The sequence below is a fragment of the Triticum dicoccoides genome, chromosome 1B (genome assembly GCF_002162155.2).
Source record: "Triticum dicoccoides isolate Atlit2015 ecotype Zavitan chromosome 1B, WEW_v2.0, whole genome shotgun sequence".
NCBI lineage: Eukaryota > Viridiplantae > Streptophyta > Magnoliopsida > Poales > Poaceae > Triticum > Triticum dicoccoides.
Window position 1 is genome coordinate 70,821,789 of NC_041381.1, and position 19,863 is coordinate 70,841,651.

Below are 19,863 nucleotides of genomic sequence, written 5' to 3' on the forward strand. Positions count from 1 at the left end.
CATGGAAACCGAGAAATGAATAATGAGGGCGAGAAGTATCACTGTATCAAGAGTTCATAAGATGATGTGTAATTCCTATGACTTTCTTGACATAAAGAGGGTAATACTTCAGGGTAGAACAGAACAAAAACTGGATTAGTATTTTGATCTGCGGAGTATGACTACTTTGACCCAATCCTAGATATGGATGAGGTACTGGAGTTCATTTCTCCTAGTCATTCTGGGATAGAATGGCTTGACAGAACACAAGAATAATAGGCATCGATGAACGAAGGCACGCATACTCTTGACTATCAATTGATAGACGAAGGTCAAAACACAACTAAGGAGGGACAACTCAAAGGACCATATATGTTTCTGAGTTGTGGATGCATAGGTTAGTATGTCGAACAAGTTCAACATATTTCTTCCGGATAACCCATGCGGAAGAGGAAGGACTAGCAGATCCACAACTATGAATGGAGGACTCATCAAGAGCACTCTGGTTGTGATCTTTTGGTTCAAAGAACTTCTGCCATAAATGGTTCATAGTATTTGGAAGAAGGAAATACCACGGACCTCGAGGACTAACACAAAGGTCACTAATAACCTAAGGGAGCTAGCAATTACTATCAACATGATGTAAGTAGGGTGAATCTCGGGTTCAAAACCCAGAAGTGGAATACCTACATACTAAATGGCATCACGGGATGCTTTCAAAAATGAAGGCCAGAATCATCACACTGGGAACGCAAAACATGACTAGATTACAAGGTGGTTAACTAAGACACCTAGGGTCATAATAATAGCTCCAACTTATATATCGAGGCAATGAAGTACCTCAACACATTGGCTAGTGTGGTTAATCTGACCCAAAAGGACATCGAGAACAGAAAGAAGTGATTTGCAAATGCATCAGACTATTTAGAAACCTGGGATGACTCGGACAGCATAACGACTGTAAATGCTCAAAATGATTTGAGACATCCTACAAAATGGTGGCATAACCACTCGATCATCACAATATCAAGGTTCTGAAATCAACTATGAATACACGGAGATAGTAGGAGTTGAACTCAAGTTTAGAACCATCACTCCTATAGGTCTACAGATTAGTAACACGTGATCCTGATAGAAAGAAGAGATAGCCTAGTTCCTTAACCCCCATAGGAAAGAAAAGATGACTCAGATCAGAAGGCCGCGAGGTAAAGGAGTAAAGAGAGCCTTACGTTCCATCCCACAATCAATTCCCTTATATAACTAAAGAATTTCTAGACTCAACTTCGACCAGTTTGACTTGGTAATCCTACAGGCAGTCAAGCTCTGCTACCAAAGCTGTCAGGACCCCGGCTCAATGCCACATCAATCTAGCATGTAACACATCATATCACTTTGCGGCCTCACGCATGGTATCCCCACGGGTGTCGCCTTACCTTTGCCCAGGACCGTTTGCGCCTTTTGGCACACGTATATGATAGTGTCGCTAGCATCCACATGATAAGGAGCCCGGGCTGACATGGCTAGTCGTAAACCCAAAGTGGCACAAACTTACAGGGACAGGCATCCATGACCCAGCATCGAACGTGTCAGTCATCAGTGAGTGAATCCAGGCTGAAGCACTGGGCTAGCAGGACTCCGATGAACCGGGCTGTAGCGGGCTAACAAGACTCCGGTATTCATCGCGTGACATTTCCCCGAAGGGACAGACACAGGATCGAAGAAGGACACATGCCGGCTAGCCTAAGTGTTCCGGAGCAGTAGCAAGCTACCATGGCTCAGTCGAAGCACTAGGAGACATTTCCCAGTAAGAGAGGCTACTAAGGATAAACAACTAGATAGTCAGATCCCACACATACCAAGCATTTCAATAACATACACACAATATGCTCGATATGTGCAAATACATCATGGCATCACAACATGACTCTACAACTCAAGTATTTTAATCAATAGGCTCCGGGGAGCGAGATATTACAAACATGGGTCTCATGACCCAACATTCAGAGCATACAAGTCAAAGCACAAGCGGAAGCTTAACTTGTCCGAGTACAGACAAGTATAAATGAAAGAAAACTGAAAAGCCTGATTATCTACCAGATCCTGCCGAGGGCACAAGATCGTAGCTGAGGTAACAAGCTAAACATCGAAGTCCATGCGGTACTACTAGCGAGACTGAAGTCTCTCTGCAAAAACATAAATTAAGCAACGTGAGTACAAATGTACCCAGCAAGACTTACATCAGAACTAACTACATATGCATCATTATCAACAAAGGGGTGGTGGGGTTTAACTGCAGCAAGCCAGCTTTGACTCGGTGGCTATCCTAAACTACGACTGCAAGTAACTCTTTGAGGTGGCGCACACGAGTCCACATATTCACCATATCAATACACCACTATGGATCCACTCCCGTCTCCCTACGAGAGCGCCATCCATAGCACTCACGCTTATCTTGCGTATTTTAGAGTATCCACTTTCACTTGTCTATGAACTGTACAGGCAACCCAGAAGTCCTTTACCGCGGACACGGCTATTCGAATAGATCATATTAACCCTGCAGGGGTGTACTTCTTCACACACGCTCTCACCACTTACCGCCGTTTACACGACATGTACTCGGCAACCTTCAAGCGGAAGCCCAGCGAGGGTGTCGGCCACGACCTGACTAACCACACAAGTCTCTAGTCCAGGTTTATCACCTATTCGGGTTCCATCCGCAAGGAGATCTGGCCGGGGTGTCGCTCACGGCCCCAAACGATGTGTGCAGGGTTCCCAAGTCCACCATCCGGGTGCCACTTGGTACACCGGGCCACTGTGCCTAGTCTGTCCCAAGCCCACCTGTACCGGGTGCCACTTGGTAGACTACTAGCACTACCTACAAACACCAGAAACTAGTTGCAACTCCTGGACAGAGATCAAGTTGATTAATAAGTCGAGAGGGGTCGAGTTACCGGAACCCAATGTGTGGTAGTAACTGTTCATGGATCACAAACACAGAACTCAGTTCCTAAGGACGGCTTCAATGAGACAACCCACCATGTACTCCTACATGGCCTCTCACCGCTACCTTTACCAAATAGTGTTCACACACTTAGCTCGCACACAGTAGGACATGTTCACACACCTCCAATTCATCCCCGATGAATCAGACCTGACTCAACTCTAAGCAGTAGCAGGCATGACAAACAAGCATGAAAGAGTAGGCACATCAGGGCTCAAACAACTCCTACTCATGCTAGTGGGTTTCATCTATTTACTGTGGCAATGACAGGTCATGCAGAGGAAAGGGGTTCAACTACCGTAGCATGTAACGGTTGAATCATTGTTGTTCTAATGCAGTAAAAGAGAGCAGGAGCGAGAGAGTGGGATTGTATCGGAATGAACAAGGGGGTTTTGCTTGCCTGGCACTTCTGAAGATAGTATAGCTCTTCATCGGTGTCATCGATCTCATCGTCGGTACATGTCTACTGAGAGGGGACAAGCACCGGCAACAAAGAAGAAACACAATCAATGCAATGCACAATATGATGCATGATCATGACATGGAATAATGAGTGTGTTGGCCTAATGCAACTACAACAGATTAAATGGAGTTGGTTTGAATCCAGGATTCAAATTCAAACCCCATATGTGGATATTCAAATGCCATTTATATGATTTGTCCTAAACAGTACTCATAAGTTGTTCTAACATGCATGAAACCAGTACAAATGGATAGATTGGATTTTTCTGATCATTTTTCATATATAAATTATTTCATTCTGAGTTACGGTTAAATTTCTATGAATTTTAGAAGTTTAGATCAATTTCTGAAATTTATAAATCATTTCTGATTTATTTTAATTCCAGAAAATGTTTACTGCATCAGCATTAGGTCATGCTGACCTCAGTAGGTCAACAGGCGCCGCCAGGTCAAACCTGACTAGTGGGGCCCACTGGTTAGTGACTCAGTTAGCTAACTGAGTTGATTAGGGTTAAACTAATCCTAACAAAAATGTCAGCAGGGCTGGGCCCACATGTCAGTGGCTCAGGTTTAGTTTAGCGAGGGAATTAGCACCTAACAGTGGTGATTAGCACTAACTAGCATCTAACTAATCCAGCTAGTGCCAGCCCCACATGTCATTGACCCAGGTGGGGCCCGACCGGGGTCAAAGTGGGTCAAACCCAGGCCAGCGGGGTCAAACCCACTGGCGACTCGACGCCGGCGAGACCCGAGACGGCGGCGCGGCTCGGAGTACGCCCACAGGGCACGGACGAGGCCGTTCTTGGGCTCGTTGGAGAGCTCTTGCAGGCTGGCGTCTAGTGGTGGTGGAGGCCGGGCCTATGGTGGCCGGAGCCAATGGCGGCAAGCACGAAAGCGGCGGCCGACATTCGGGTGAGTTGCGAGTTCAGTGTTGCAGCTCGCAAGCGAGCCAACTAATGCGCTGGGGCTGCTCTACGGTGTGCTACGAGCGTGTTGGAGTCGCCGGGGTGACCAAATGGTCACCGGAGCTGCGTCGACGGCGAGCTCGGCCGGCGGCGTGCTGTGGGCAGCAAGGGGGCGATGGCTACGGCGAGCAAGAGGCAGCGGGGTTAGGGGGGTTAGATGCAGGTGCTCACAGCGAGTCCAACGAGCGCGAGGGCGAGGTCGGGGACGTCCGGTAGCTCCCGAATCGGCGGCGATGGGCTTCGGTGGCCGGCGATGGAAACGGCAATGGTGACGATGAAGCCGTGCGTTCGAGGCTGGGACAATCGTCGAGGAGGAAGAGGCAGATGAGGCGGAGCTCGTGGACTAGCTGGCTTGGCATGGGGATGCTGGTGGACGCGGCAAAGGCGAACGACGGCGACGGTGGTCCTCGGGCGTCGCGCGAGAGAGCGAGGGAGAGAGGCAGGGGGGCGAATGAGGTGTCCACGGGGTCGGGGCGGCGACATGGAGATCACCCAGGTGTCCAGGGGCGTGGGCGGCAAGCAGGTGGCGTCGTGGCGAGCTCGTGCTCGCCGGTGTCACCTCTGTGCCTGCCTGGCGAGGAAGAAGCAGCTGGCTGGCATGGGCCAGCACAGTGCTGGGCCTGCCAGGTGGGCCGGCCAGGTAAGTGGCCCAGGTAGGTGTTCTCTCTCTCTCTCTAAATTGTTTTCTGTTTTCTATTTTTCTGTAACTTCTGGGCTTTATTTAAAATACAAAAACATTTTCAAAAGTCCTGAAGATAATTGTGGGCTCTATTTGGAATATTCCCAACAGCCCTCACTTAAGTTCAGAATTAAGTGAGCATTTAAAATATTATATAGCATTTAAATGCCCAATTGCAAATAGCATATGATTTAATCCAGAGCCCAAATATGACATGGAAAAAGGTGCAACACCTCTGGTTAATGTTTCTAGCATTTTCCAGAAATGATGAACATTTTTGAAAGCCATTTGGATTCACTGAGAATATTTTAGTTGAACCTAGTGGATTCCTTTGATGCTAGGGTTTAGGCAATCCCCATTTCAGGTTTAACTGAAATTTAAACATGATGCAACACCAGATGCTAGCACTAGGCATTAATAGAACTAGGGATGTGACAAGTAATTTCAAAAAAATTCCTACGCACACGCAAGATCCATCTAGGTGATGCATAGCAACAAGAGGGGAGAGTGTTGTCCACATACCCACGTAGACCGAAAGCAGAAGCATTATGACAACGCGGTTGATGTAGTCGTACGTCTTCACGATCCGCCCGATCCTAGTACCTAAAGTACGGCACCTCCGCGATCTACACACGTTCGGCTCGGTGATCTCCCACGAACTCTCGATCCAGCTGAGTGTCGAGGGAGAGCTTTGTCAGCATGACAGCGTGATGACGGTGATGATGAAGTTACCGACGCAGGGCTTCGCCTAAGCACTACAACGATATGACCGAGGTGGAATCTGTGGAGGGGCCCACCGCACACGGCTAAGACAACTGTCAACTTGTGTGTCTATGGGGTGCCCCCTCCCCCGTATATAAAGGAGTGGAGGAGGGGGAGGGCCGGCCCTCTATGGCATGCCCAAGGGGAGTCCTACTCCCACCGGGAGTAGGATTCCCCCCTTCCCTAGTTGGATTAGGAGAGGAAGGAAGGGGGAGAGAGGGGGGAGGAAAGGGGGGGCACCCAACTCGGATTGGGCTTGAGGTGGGCGCGCCCCCTCCTAGGCTCCCTTCTCCTCTCTTCCACTATGGCCCAATAAGGCCCATATAATACTTCCCGGGGGGTTCCCGTAACCTCCCGATACTCCGGTAAATGCCCGAACTCACCCGGAACCATTCCATGTCCAAACATAGCCATCCAATATATTGATCTTTATGTCTCGGCCATTTCGAGACTCCTCGTCATGTATACTATGAAATCCGGGACTCCGAACAACCTTTGGTACATCAAAACACATAAACTCATAATATCGATCGTCACCGAATGTTAAGCGTGCGGACCCTACGGGTTCGAGAACTATGTAGACATGACCGAGACTCATCTCCGGTCAATAACCAATAGCGGAACCTGGATGCTCATATTGGTTCCTACATATTCTAAGAAGATCTTTATCGGTCAAACCGCATAACAACATACGTTGTTCCCTTTGTCATCGGTATGTTACTTGCCCGAGATTCGGTCGTCGGTATCACAATACCTAGTTCAATCTCGTTACCAGAAAGTCTCTTTACTCGTTCCGTAATGCATCATCCCGCAACTAACTTATTAGTCACATAGCTTGCAAGGCTTATAGTGATGTGCATTACCGAGAGGGCCCAGAGATACCTCTCCGATACTCGGAGTGACAAATCACTACTAGGGAAAAGCCTAGCAGCAACGTGGGTTTTAGGCCTCTCAGTAGCGTGGGGACCGGCGCTACTAATAAGGCACTACAGCTAACTTATAGCAGTAGCGCCTGTTGTCCCACGCTATTGCTATACATGAATAGCTGTAGCGCTCTTTAGGAAAGGGCGCTGCTGATATTATCTGTAGCGCTTTTTACAAGGAGGCGCTACTGCTGAATTCCCCCCCCCCCTCGCTACTACTAGTTTTATTAGTTTTTTCCCTACATATTTGTTTTGTATTTGATTAGGCTTTATACAATAATCTTTAGCATATCATACACATACAAAATGTAATCATAGCATATACATACAATTAGTCTCATCAAATCATGTCATCATCATAATTATCATCCAACACAAAGTGGTCTCTCGTCATCATCTCGAAAATAGCGATACAAGTCTCGATTACTTGCAAATACATCGTCATCCATCTAAACAATGATATACGCGAGAAGAGCTATCACTTTGAGTACATGAGTTCGTATCTCTCTCACACATTAGCGTGAAACTAACCTAACTACTGCCTGTCGCTTGAAAACTGGAAACCGGTACACCTGAGCCTGACACTCCGGCCACTCATCGTATATATACTCCTGGCGTAGCACTTTTTCGCCATCTATGATCTATGCACCTGCATCGTCACATGAGTCGATGATATGCAACATATATAGTTGAGCAACAGAAAGAGACAGACTTGGCAAAAATAGAAACAACATATCATAAGCATAAATAACAAAGTTCATCGTACCCAAAATGCCCTAACTAGAGTGATTTTCGCTAGTCGAGGAGGAGGACAGTTTAATTACATCACAAATAAAGTTTCACCGTGCATAACTCAAAGTTTTGTCATACAGAAAGTATGGACTAAATGGACACATTGTCATATATCGACAATCACTCCACCATGTCGTGCCATCCATCCATGTCAGGGAGATAGTCCTCGAGCTTAGTGAAAGGCTTCATGTCGAAACGCTGAGAGGCTATCCATGTTTGGACGTCTTCCCGTGACATTTGTCCTTCTCCATAGAACATCCCTGTTTTTCCGACGACCTCCTTCATGATGATTTGGGCAAGTTCGTGCTGGATGTTATAGAACTCAGCTCAAAGTCGATGATCCTCGATATCTCCTATGTCCTTTGCCCATTGCAGACTATGGGCATCGCCGGATCTAGGTGACATGCGAAGGTTCTGGTGATCCCGTCTGTACTCCAGCATGTGGTGTAGGACATAGAATCCATCATTAAGAGAATCGTTTGGTTGCTGGATGCAGCAGAAGTCAGTCTTATGGCTGAAGGCGACCCTGCTGCCCCTTCTCTTCTTGTCCCTGACCTCTCCACCCCTTGCTTGGTAGTAAACCATAGCACTGTAGAGAACATCCTTGATGTGGGTGTAATCCTTTTTGTGAATGTTCTTCGACCTAAATCTAGCCATGTTTACCAGAACCCTGTCCTTCATCGTTGCTAGCCATGTTTCCTATGATTAAATCTAGTCAATTAATTCTAGACCTAATAAAATGAATAATGACATAAAAGAAGGCCTATTGTTTTGCAGGAACGTTGACTCCTTCCTGGTGCGGCAAATCCCGGGCACTCGATATGTCCTAGTTTGTAGCACAAGTCATGCCGAAATTCACGGAAAATTTCGGCATGACCTTTGCTAAAAAGTGGACAAATCGAGAACCTGAAATTTGCTGGAATGGAAATGAATCAACATTCCGGCAAAACATATATAGGCCACTCGGCTTCATTGAAACAACAAAGCCACTTGGGCACAATCGAACCACTTCAATGAAAAGATATAACATGACCACTTCAATGAAAAGATATAATCAACAATAGAAGTCTAGGAAGGGATCATCTTTAAAATAAAACTTGCCTAAATAACCTAGATAATTAACCTAATTAAACTAGTTAACCTGACTAGTTCTCTGTCAAAGCCCTAACTAAATTTTTGCACTAACCTAGATAATTAACCTAATTAGAATAGTTAACCTAACTACTTCTATGTCAAAGCCCTAACTAAATGTTTGCCCTAACCTAGATAATTAACATAATTAAACTAGCTAACCTATGCATGAGAGAGAGAGGAGGGGTGGGGGCTTACAGAGGATAGCTTCGGTGGTGGCGAGGGAGGCAGGGGTGGCGAGGGAGGCAGGGGCGTCTCCGGTGACGGCGAGGGAGGCAGTTGTGGCGAGGGAGGATCTGGTGGCGTCGACGGCGGCTCCAGTGGCGTTGATGAGGCCACGCGGCTCTGTGGCGTTGGGGGCGGCTCCGGTGGCGTCGACGGCGCACGACTCTGGTGGCTCCGGGGGCGTCGACGTCGGCAGGAGATGGCGGCGAAGTGGGGTGACGGCGAATCGGGAAGATGGCGGCGGGGTGGGTCGAGAGATTTGGGGGGCAAGTGGTGGCTGGGGGGAAACGGTTTTTTGGTTAAGTCAAAATTAGTGGTAGCGCGTTTCGCAAAACGCGCTATAGCTAAGGTAGCTATAGCGCTTTTTACAAAACGTGCTACTGCTATAGCTATGTAATTTTCTTCCTTTTTTTATTTTCTTTTCTGTTTCTATAGCGGGGGTCTAGGAAACGCGCTGCAGCTACGTTAGCTATAGCGCCTCTTACAAACACACGCTACATCTATGCATTTCTCTGTTTTTTCGCTTTTTCATTTATTTTGCTTTACATTTTATTTTATTTCTTTCTCCTTTTTCTGTTTCTTTCATTTTCATTTACTTTTCTATTTGTTTTTCATTTTATTTTATTTCCATTAGCAGTAGTGCTTTTCTTAGGAAACGCGCTGCTATTCATGCCCTAGCGGAAGCGCGCTTCCTCCAAGCCCGCTACTGCTATGCGTAGCCTATCGTTGCACCAATGGGAATATTAGTAGTAGCGCTTTTACGGCCACACGCGCTACTGCTACAATTGTATCTGCAGCGCAGTTTTTTTTGAACGCTACTGCTATCTAGCACTAGCGCCCTTTTTTGAACCGCGTTGTTGCTAAATTTCTATGTATAAAGTTTTCCCTAGTAGTGAATCCTAATCTCGATCTATGCCAACTCAACAAACATCAGCGGAGACACCTATAGAGCATCTTTATAATCACCCAGTTACATTGTGACGTTTTATAGCACACTAAGTGTTCCTTTGGTATTCGGGAGTTGCATAATCTCATAGTCATAGGAACATGTATAAGTCATGAAGAAAGCAATAGAAATAAACTAAACGATCAAGTGCTAAGCTAACGGAATGGGTCAAGTCAATCACATCATTCTCTAACGATATGATCCCATTAATCAAATGAAAACTCATGTCTATGGCTAGGAAACTTAACCATCTTTGATTCAACGAGCTAGTCAAGTAGAGGCATACTAGTGACACTCTGTTTGTCTATGTATTCACACATGTACTAAGTTTCCGGTTAATATAATTCTAGCATGAATAATAACCATTTATCATGACATAAGGAAATATAAATAACAACTTTATTATTGCCTCTAGGGCATATTTCCTTGTTTTTGCTTTTCTCTTTTATTTGTTTGTTCAAGAAACCAAAAACTCCAAAAATATTTCAGTGTGTTTATCTGAATTTCTTTTCTTTTTATTCGAGTCGTACCGAGGAGAAGACCACGATGAAAATGTTGAGTGGATCTCATATGAATAAATGTTAATGTAATAAAGAGCCATTTTACCTTGTCTTCTCCTGTTGAATAAAATGTTTGCAGATTCCAGCTTAGTCCACGGCACTCTTGCACTATTATTATTTTCACATCATTCGGTCGTGCAACTGAAAGGCAATAATGACAACATCCGATGAACTGGCCGTGGCAGAGAGAAACGGGTATGAACTCAACTTGTTTTGTTTGTGTAAATATGTTTAACCTAGTATCCATGATTCAGCCCGTTATAATTAAACATGTTTGCAATGTCCAATGTTACTTATGCATAATGCATGGTTATGACTGTTGTTGCTCTCTAACTGGCCGCTTCTCAATCTAATTGCTAGCCTTCGCCTGTACTAAGTGGGAATTCTTCTTGTACATCAAAAACCTTGAACCCAAAGTTATTTAGATGAGTCCACCATACCTACCTATATGCGGTATTATCCTGCCGTCCTAAGTAAATTTACATGTGCCACCTCTAAAAACTTCTAACAAATATCCTTTTTGTGTGCCTGGATTGTTCATGGAACGACAGTAGATGGTCATTATCTTCCATGCTAAGCGGGTTATTCTCAGGTTGAGTGTTTATTCACTCGCCATCGCACAAGAAAAGGGCGGTAATAGGGATGCCCAGTCCCAAATTGCAAAAGAAATGATCTCTCAAATAATCAAACAAAAACTCCTAATGAAGTCAAAACATTTACTTTTTATTGCTTGGGAACCGCCACTAGCTCGCTTAGCATGGAAGATGTTGATAACTGATGGTCATGAAGTAAATGAGAAGGATGCATGTCTCAAAATATCTTTTTTTGTAATTAAATATCATTTACCTTTGTTTTAAAAACTTGAGCTCTGGCACCTCTGCAAACTGTTTCCCTCTGCGAAGGGACTATCTATTTACTTTTATGTTGTATCATCACCTTCTAAAACAAGCGCCAGAACCTGAGAGCACAACTGTCATGACTTATGCATTGTGTGTAGCTAATGTTGGATGCATCATGACTGGATATTTTCTACCATGAATTACAATGTTTAGTCGCTGCTTGAACCTTGGAGGTGCTCTGCATTTATGTTTTACGATCTTAGAAAGGCCTAGCGAGATACCACTATTGTCATATTATATCATGGTTGTTTTGATAATGTGTTGCTGTTTGAGATATCTTATTATTGGTCGCTAGCTGATTATGTCATTGATATGAGTTAATATAATCTTTAAGAGTTATTGTCGGCATGGTTAGTTATAATATTAGCTGAAAACCTGGGTGCTGTTTAATCTTATTTATGCAAACAAGAGCAAAAGAGTTCGTAAAAGTTTTTCTTTTTCACTTTCAGTTTATCAACTGAATTGCTTGAGGTCAAGCAAAGGTTTAAGCTTGGGGGAGTTGATACGTCTCCAACGCATCTACTTTTCTTAACGTTTTTCCTCTTGTATTGGACTCTAATTTGCATGATTTGAATGAAACTAACCCCGGACTGACGCTGTTTTCAGCAGAACTACCATGGTGTTGTTTTTGTGCAGAAATAAAAGTTCTCCGAATGGAACGAAACTTTGCAAGGAATTTTTATACCAATAAAGAGAATTTCTAGAGCCAAGACCCACTAGAGAGGGGCACCTGGGTGGGCACAACCCACCAGGGCACGCCCCCCTCTGCTGGCGCGCCCAGGTGGGTTGTCCCCACCTGGTGGCCCTGCAGACCCTGAAACCGACGCTATAAAATCCTATTTTCCAGAAAAAAAGGAAGAAAGAATTATCGCGATCCACGAGGTGGAGCGACCGTCACCTCCTGTTCTTCATCGGGAGGCCAGTTCTGGAGTCCGTTTGGGGCTCCGGAGAGGGGGGTCTTCGTTCTTCATCATCATCAACCCTTCTCCATCGCCAATTCCATGATGCTCCCCACTAGGAGTGAGTAATTCCTTCATAGGTTCGCCGGTCGGTGAGGAGTTGGATGAGATTCATCATGTAATCGAGTTAGTTTTGTTAGGCTTGATCCCTAGTATCCACTATGTTCTAAGATTGATGTCGCTATGACTTTGCCATGCTTAATGCTTGTCACTTTGGGCCCGTGTGCCATGAACTCAGATCTGAACCGTTTATGTTTTCATCATTATATCCATGTTTTAGATCCGATCTTGCAAGTTATAGTCACCTACTACATGTTATGATCCGGCACCCCCGGAGTGATAGTAGTCGGGACAACACCCGGTGATTACCATAGTTTGAGGAGTTCATGTATTCACTATGTGTCAATGCTTTGTTTCCATTCTCTATTAAAAGGAGGCCTTAATATCCCTTAGTTTTCAATATGGACCCCGCTGCCACGGGAGGATAGGACAAAAGATGTCATGCAAGTTCTTTTCATAAGCACGTATGACTATTTACGGAATACATGCCTACATTATATTGACGAACTGGAGCTAGTGCCATATCGCCCTAGGTTATAACTATCTCATGATGAATATCATCCAACAAGTCACCGATCCAATGCCCATGAATTTATCTTATATTGTTTTTGCTAAGTTACTACTGCTATCATCACTGTTACACTTGCTACAAAAATACTGCTATCACTGTTACCGTTACCATTGCTTATGTTACTACTATCAAAACTATCATATTAATTTGCTATTGATTACTTGCTGCACATAATTAATCTCCAGGTGTGGTTGAATTGACAACTCTGCTGCTAATACCTTCAAAAATTCTTTGTCTCCCCTTGTGTCGAATCTATAAATTTGGGTTGAATACTCTACCCTCGAAAACTGTTATGATCCCCTATACTTGTGGGTTATCACACATCTACTTCACATGCATAAAGGTGAATCATCTCATTTACACATGTACATCTGTGCCCTTCGAGGATGGTATACTACTTGACCCCTCTCTCATGTGAATACATAGGTGTGAGCGGAGCTACACATTCATATAGGAGGAGTCCAAACTCAAGAGAACAACAACACCATCCAAGAGGGAAGCTTGGCAGCGGAGAAGGAACTGTTGAGAAGAAAGCTAAGTTCCACCAGCATCGACGGGTGTCCACGAGAAGGCGACATGCTGCGAGCCTCTGGATACCCCGGGCGCATGGGCCTTTGGACCCCGTGTGCACGGGCTAAGTCCCTAAGTCTCTGGATACCCCGTGCGCAAGGGCTCTACTTACCTCGTGCGCACGGGGCCTCCTGCGTGCAACTGTTGGGCTTTGCCCATGTAGTCCCTATTATGCCCCTACTTACCCCTTCATGTCTTGGACCTATATATACTCCTCCTCCACCTCATTTGTAGGATAGCTAAGAATATATCTAGACATTGGAGCTTAGCTCATGTACCTCCCCTTGTGGGATTCCTCTTGAGAGAGGGACACTCCATTGGAGTTCAAGACCTTCATAGGAGAAGATACTTAGGGATTCAAGACCCCTTCTAGGGAAGGATCTATCTAGATCATCAAGACCTCATCTCCATTGGATTTGGGACGAACTCTACCTTGTATCTTTTCCTTTGATTGTTCATGTACCTTGTGGATCTTGTGTGTTTGATTGTCTAGTGGATGTGTGATTCGACTTGTTCTTGAGTGTTTCTCTTGTGATTTCCCCTCGTGTTCTTCGTGTTCTTCGCGTTCCTCTTCGTAGCCACCTCCAATTTGTGAACATCCGGACAAATTGGGGCACTTTAGCCCATGCACTACAACATCATGGTATCATGAGCCATGTTGACACGAATTTGGAGCCCCATCCCTCATGTTCTAGCCTAATTGGTTAAACAGGTACGGTGAGGACATCGCCCATCCAATTTTCTAGATCTAGTCTATGAATCAAGCCATATATATCTAACTTGGGTTAAGGTGTGATGGCTTGTGTAGAAATAAAATGGTAGCATGTGACACTTAGGTCGCGCCAAGGGCTTGGTAGTGGGCTCCGCAACGTGTCCATGGGTTCCTGTGATCTGTTTTCATTGCATCACGGTGGAGTCGGAGACGTGGTAGCATCGTTCAGGCGATGATAGGTCACAATGGATTAGATCGACGCAAGCCATCCACATCTTTTCTTCTAAGTTCATCTTCAAAATAAGGATATGTTTTTTAGAAGGATTACATTATCTATAAATCTAGAATTTAGATAAATATACACACACATATGAATATATTCTATATCTTCTTTATATTCTGATAAGAAAACGAAAGGATAATAAGAAAATTCAAAAAAAAAGAGGGTATTGATATATATTATGATCTGATGTGCTCTTCATGTCCTTCATGCAAGTTTGTTTGATTCCTATGCATACTTAGCTCTTCGACTAAAGAGGGCATGAAAATAGGAAGGCCAACCACTACATAAAGCACGTATGTGTTTGTCTGTCATGAAGTTAGGGTCGCTATGCCGTGAGGGGGTGGGGTGATGGCGATCACATTAGGGGCGGCTGATTTTTCTTGTTTTGATGTGTGGACTTTGTTTTGTCGTGGCCATGCCGTTCTCGGGTGGCCTAAATCTTGTTGGCTGACCGTTGAATCTTGTAGGAGTTTTTCTTATTTTAAAACTGAAACCTTTTACTATTTTTGTTGGTTCTGTGCACATACGGCTAGCTTCTGAAAATCAATCTCTTTTTTTTTTTGAGAAATTGTGAAAATCAATCAAAAGGGCAAAAAATCTTCGTTTATGCGTTCTGGTTGTGTGTAGTGGGCTTTCTTTTACTTGAGCTCTCGTGGGCCGTCTCTTCTCTCTCCGGATTGACAAAGAAAGGAGTGTCACTCCACATTGTGGGCTGCTGCTGCTTCGACCCCACCACCTCCCCGCATCAGCTGTGACGAGATGAGCCGCCGCCGCCGCCCATGCTCGCCGCCGCCGCCGCCCGCGCCGGTGCCGCCGCTGGAGGACGACAACCTGCTCTCCGAGATACTCCTCCGCCTCCCGCCAGACCCGTCCTCCCTCCCTCGCGCCTCCCTCGTCTCCAAGCGCTGGCTCGGCCTCGTCTCCGACCCCGGCTTCTCTCGCCGCTTCCGCCTCCACCACCGCCACAACCCTCCTCTCCTTGGTTTCTTCGAGGGCTTCCGTTTCCATCCTACGATGGATCCCCCCAATCGTGTCCCGGATGGCTACTTCTCCGTGCGCATCGACACCGGCGGCATGTTCAGGAATCTTGGATCCCGCCATGGCCTCCTACTCCACTTCCACGGAACAGGGAACCAGCTCCTGGTGTGGGACCCCTTCAACGTCGCCCAGCACCGCGTAGCCGTTCCCCCAGGGTTCGATGAGAAGAAGACCTTTATCGGTGGGGCGGTGTATCGCGCCGCCGGAGAGATCCAACACTTCCAAGTGGTCTTGGTAAGCGCAGAGACAGACGAGCTTCAGCATAGACAGGTCATCGCCCGCGTTTACTCGTCGGAGACTGGCGCATGGGGTGATCGCATCTCAACACCATATCCATCCAGACTTCCCAGCAAGAATTGTATGGGCTTTACTCTGAGTGTGCTAGTTGGGCATTCCCTTTACTGGTTGTTCGTGGACATATCGACTGGCAGAGTGGATGGCATAGTTGAGTTTGATTTGGAGATGCAGATCCTAGCTGTGAAACCGGTGCCAGTCGATATTGCCAAGGAAAAACAGGGCAAATTCCAGGTTATGCGGGCAGAGGGCGGTGGCCTTGGTATTCTCTTTCTGTTTAAATTCAGCGCCCAGTTATGGAAGATGGAGACCGATTCTGATGGTGTTGCATCATGGGTGCTGGGAAGAACCGTTGAACTGGACAAGCTACTCCCCCTGGGTCTAGAAGAGGAAGAGAACTCAGAAGAGGAGTGCTCAGAAGTGGAAGATAACGATTTCCCATTCCCAGGTATACAAGGGTTTGCTGAATACAATAATGTGGTTTTCCTGTGGACACATATCCACAACTTCACAGTCCAGCTTGAGTCACTGCAGTTCAAGAAAGTGTCCAAAATACACATGTTGGCTCGCTATTATCCATTTGAAAGTGCCTATGCTGCAGGTATGCCTTTACATTGTGGGTATAACAAAAATCTAGATATTATTTGTAATTGGTTGATCGAATTCTATTTTCACATCCTTCCGCTCTAAGCTAATAATTTTAGGTGCCATACGAATTGTTTCTTTTGCTACTTGATGATCTTTTCTCAACATATAGCGATTTTGTTCTAGTGTTTCTTTTTGGATGTTTGTGTGGTGGTGTTCTATGTAACGGTTATGATTTGGAAAAAACAACTTTTAGTGGTAGCTAGCCAGTTCTGATTTTCTGGAGAGGTGATTTTACTATATCGTGATTTTTAGTTCCCTTAGTTGAAACCAGTTGTGCACCTCCTTTGTCAAAAAATTAGATAAAATGTAGCAATGTTTTTCTTTGTTGTTCTCATACTCTATTATGGACTTATATGGTTTGAATCAGAGGTGTGAAATTCATTATCTGTTTACTCTGTTGTCATCCTAGAATGAAACAATGACAAAGAGATAAGCAGTTTTTGTATAATAATTGAACTAAATTTTATTGTTGGCTGCCTATTGGCATATTCAAGAATTGTATAACGTTAGTATTAATGCATAGCTACAGAGCAGATGCTTCTCAAGATGAGATACATAACGTTTGGAAATTGAGACAACTACATGACAAAAAAAACAGCTTGCACCAAGTGAGATGTCGAATAGGTAGATTAGTTGGCACATTATGAAGCTTTCATTCATTCAATATTGTTATCACTGGTCTTACGAATCTTAAATCCACAATAATGACTTGGTTTGATACTTGAAAAACATTTGTTCTGCCAGTGGCAAGTTAGAAAAAAAATAATTTGAGTTTATTTCATCTTTGCCGGTTAAATGTATTTGAACATATGAATAGTCATGATCCTTTTTATTGCTAGAGTTTATCAGCATGGCTATATTTTATTTTATCCGATATGGCATGGAGCGAGCTTAAGTATAATTTTAGGTAACTTGCCCCTTCAGGTCAGGTCAGCTAATAGTCTGAGTGCGCATATTCTTCATTTTTATGACACTAGTTAGTAAATTCTTTTTTGAGAATATTCTCTTTATTTGATAGTAGATGGGTATATGTTTATCTACTCATCGTCATGATATATTAAACCTGAGTTATTTTCCTCAAATTATATATGTGTGCTTATCCGAATATCTCATCGATTTCCCCTCGTATCTACTTAATCTGATAGGAATGGTACTATTAGTGCATAGCTGCAGTGCAGATGTTTCTCAAGACGAGATACATAATGGTTGGAATGCCCCCTTGTAGGCACGGGCGTTGGTGGTGGACATGATGGAGCTAAACTTTTGCACAATACCTAAGATGATTGGTCAGATGGATATGCTATTGTGATGTATTAATAGAGTAAGTAAGCTTATCTTTAAATAGTAGCACAATGAAATATTCCCCTTTCTTCTGCTTCATTGATAATTTCTGTTTACTTTTACGGGTTGCAACATTGCATTTGCTATTTTTGTGGCTACAAATCGATGAGATCCAAGTGTGATTTTAAGTTGTCCCCTGCACACAAGTAATTGATGCCCAACAATACTGAGCATTTGATTTTGAACTTTTTTTTTAAAACTCGGACCTATATAAATTGCCATTTCACATTGCTTTCACTGGGATTGTTGTAATGCCGAGTGCTTGGTTGCAATTTTTTAATAATCTTACTTGATACATCTGGTTGTTTTCAGTAACTCTATAGTTTTTTTTTTCTCATCCTCACTAATTACTCCCTCCGTTCCTTAATATAAGACCTTTTAACTATTTCAAAATATTGACTACATACTCCCTCCGTCCGGAAAAGCTTGTCCCTCAAATGGATGTATCTAGCACCAAGTTAGTGCTAGATACATCCATTTGAGAGACAAGCTTTTTCGGACGGAGGGAGTACATACTAAAATGAGTGAACATACATACTAAAATGTGTCTAGATACATACGAATCAAGAAAAAGCTAAAAGGTCTTATATTAGGGAACGGAGGGAGTATTTGAGATTGAAAGCATGCAAAACATTACAGCTAAATCTTGCAAATACAATTTTGAGATAGTATCAAACTTATAATATTCTCACTGTAGTTTTTCACCATCAGTTTGTAACTAAAATTTACATATCAGATTTCTAAATCCAAGGTGAGAACTGTTTACTATACTACGTTAAGGTTTTATCTTTACATTTTTTCATAAGAGAATAATAAATCTGAACACATAGTTTTTGTTTTTACCTTGGCTGCCTTGACTATGGTCTTCCCTAATACCTTTGTTAAACCTCTTCCAAGATTCACCTTGAATACATCCCTTATGCTCTCTCCATTCAGACCAAAGTACCTAAATCAAAGGTCTTCCACCTCGAGAACTTTTGGGTTGACCACCCAGGCTTCACAGAGTTATTCCGACAAGCTTGGAGTCTCCCTTTGAAACACTGAGACGGCAGAGGCACATCTCTTACATTTTCTACTCCCTCCATTCCAAAATAAGTGTCGTGGTTTTAGTTCAATTAAAGGAGCCTTTCAAATCTGGAGCAGAAATCTTTCCCGACTCTCATCGCTATTGCAAATTGGAACTTAGTCGTCAACCTTATCAACGGACTTGAAGAACAAAGGCCTATTCTTGACTTTAGGAATTTACCAACCCCTATATATCACCTCTGAATTGATATGGTATCTGCTATTCTTGACTCTTTAGTTAAACGTACGTATTACAATGTAATCTGTTGTACATGGCAGTCACAAGTAGAGTGAATCATGACTGAACAAGGAGCAGTTCCATCCAAATAAATCTCATATTTTGAATGAAGGCAATATAAATTGCTATAAGTGGAACACTTACATAAGTCAATTTAGTCTAGATCAATGGGGGGCTGAACGAAGTACTAATAAATGATTAATGCTCCGCAGGTAGCAAGGGGTGCAGAGATGGGCGTAGGCTCTTCTGTTCCGTGTGGCTGAGATGCAGAAATGGCTCGTTTGGCTGCGACCATTTGGTGTGGTCCCTCTTCGTACTACTCGCAGCGCACACAGGTGAACTGAACTGTGCAGACAGTGGGCTTGTAGGAATTTAATCGCCTAAGTTGCTGACTAGCGTCTATTATTATGCTGAAACTTTTATCGGGTCCTGGCTAATGAGTGTTGGATGTTGAACTGTAACTGCCTTCCTGATGCTGCTTTCCTTCTTCCTTTTCTTTGATGATGAGATGCGGCTACTAGAGTATTGGTTGAGTTGGCTTCTGAACTGAAGATACAAGATAGTCTGCTTTGTGTTGCCAGTTGTTGTCATGCCACGCGTGTCATTTGTTCACTGTCATCTGAGAAATATGCTCCCTCCATTAAGCCAAGGTTAAGCCCTGTAAACTGCTCAGCCCTAAAATGTTAAGCGGAGAAATACACGTCCTTCATTAAACCAATATTCAGCGCCTTATGCGCTGGTTATATGAGGTGTTTGGGCA

The 19,863-nt window shown here is 44.1% G+C and overlaps 1 protein-coding gene across 1 annotated transcript; it reads left to right on the plus strand.

Moving 5' to 3' along the window:
* The first annotated feature begins 15,207 nt into the window (after positions 1-15,207).
* Positions 15,208-19,683, plus strand: LOC119320041. Its single transcript, XM_037594189.1, has 3 exons — positions 15,208-16,412; positions 17,685-17,780; positions 19,316-19,683. The coding sequence occupies exons 1-2, from the start codon at positions 15,239-15,241 to the stop codon at positions 17,735-17,737; spliced, it is 1,227 nt and encodes a 408-aa protein (XP_037450086.1). The 5' UTR covers positions 15,208-15,238; the 3' UTR covers positions 17,738-17,780; positions 19,316-19,683.
* The last annotated feature ends 180 nt before the right edge of the window (positions 19,684-19,863 follow it).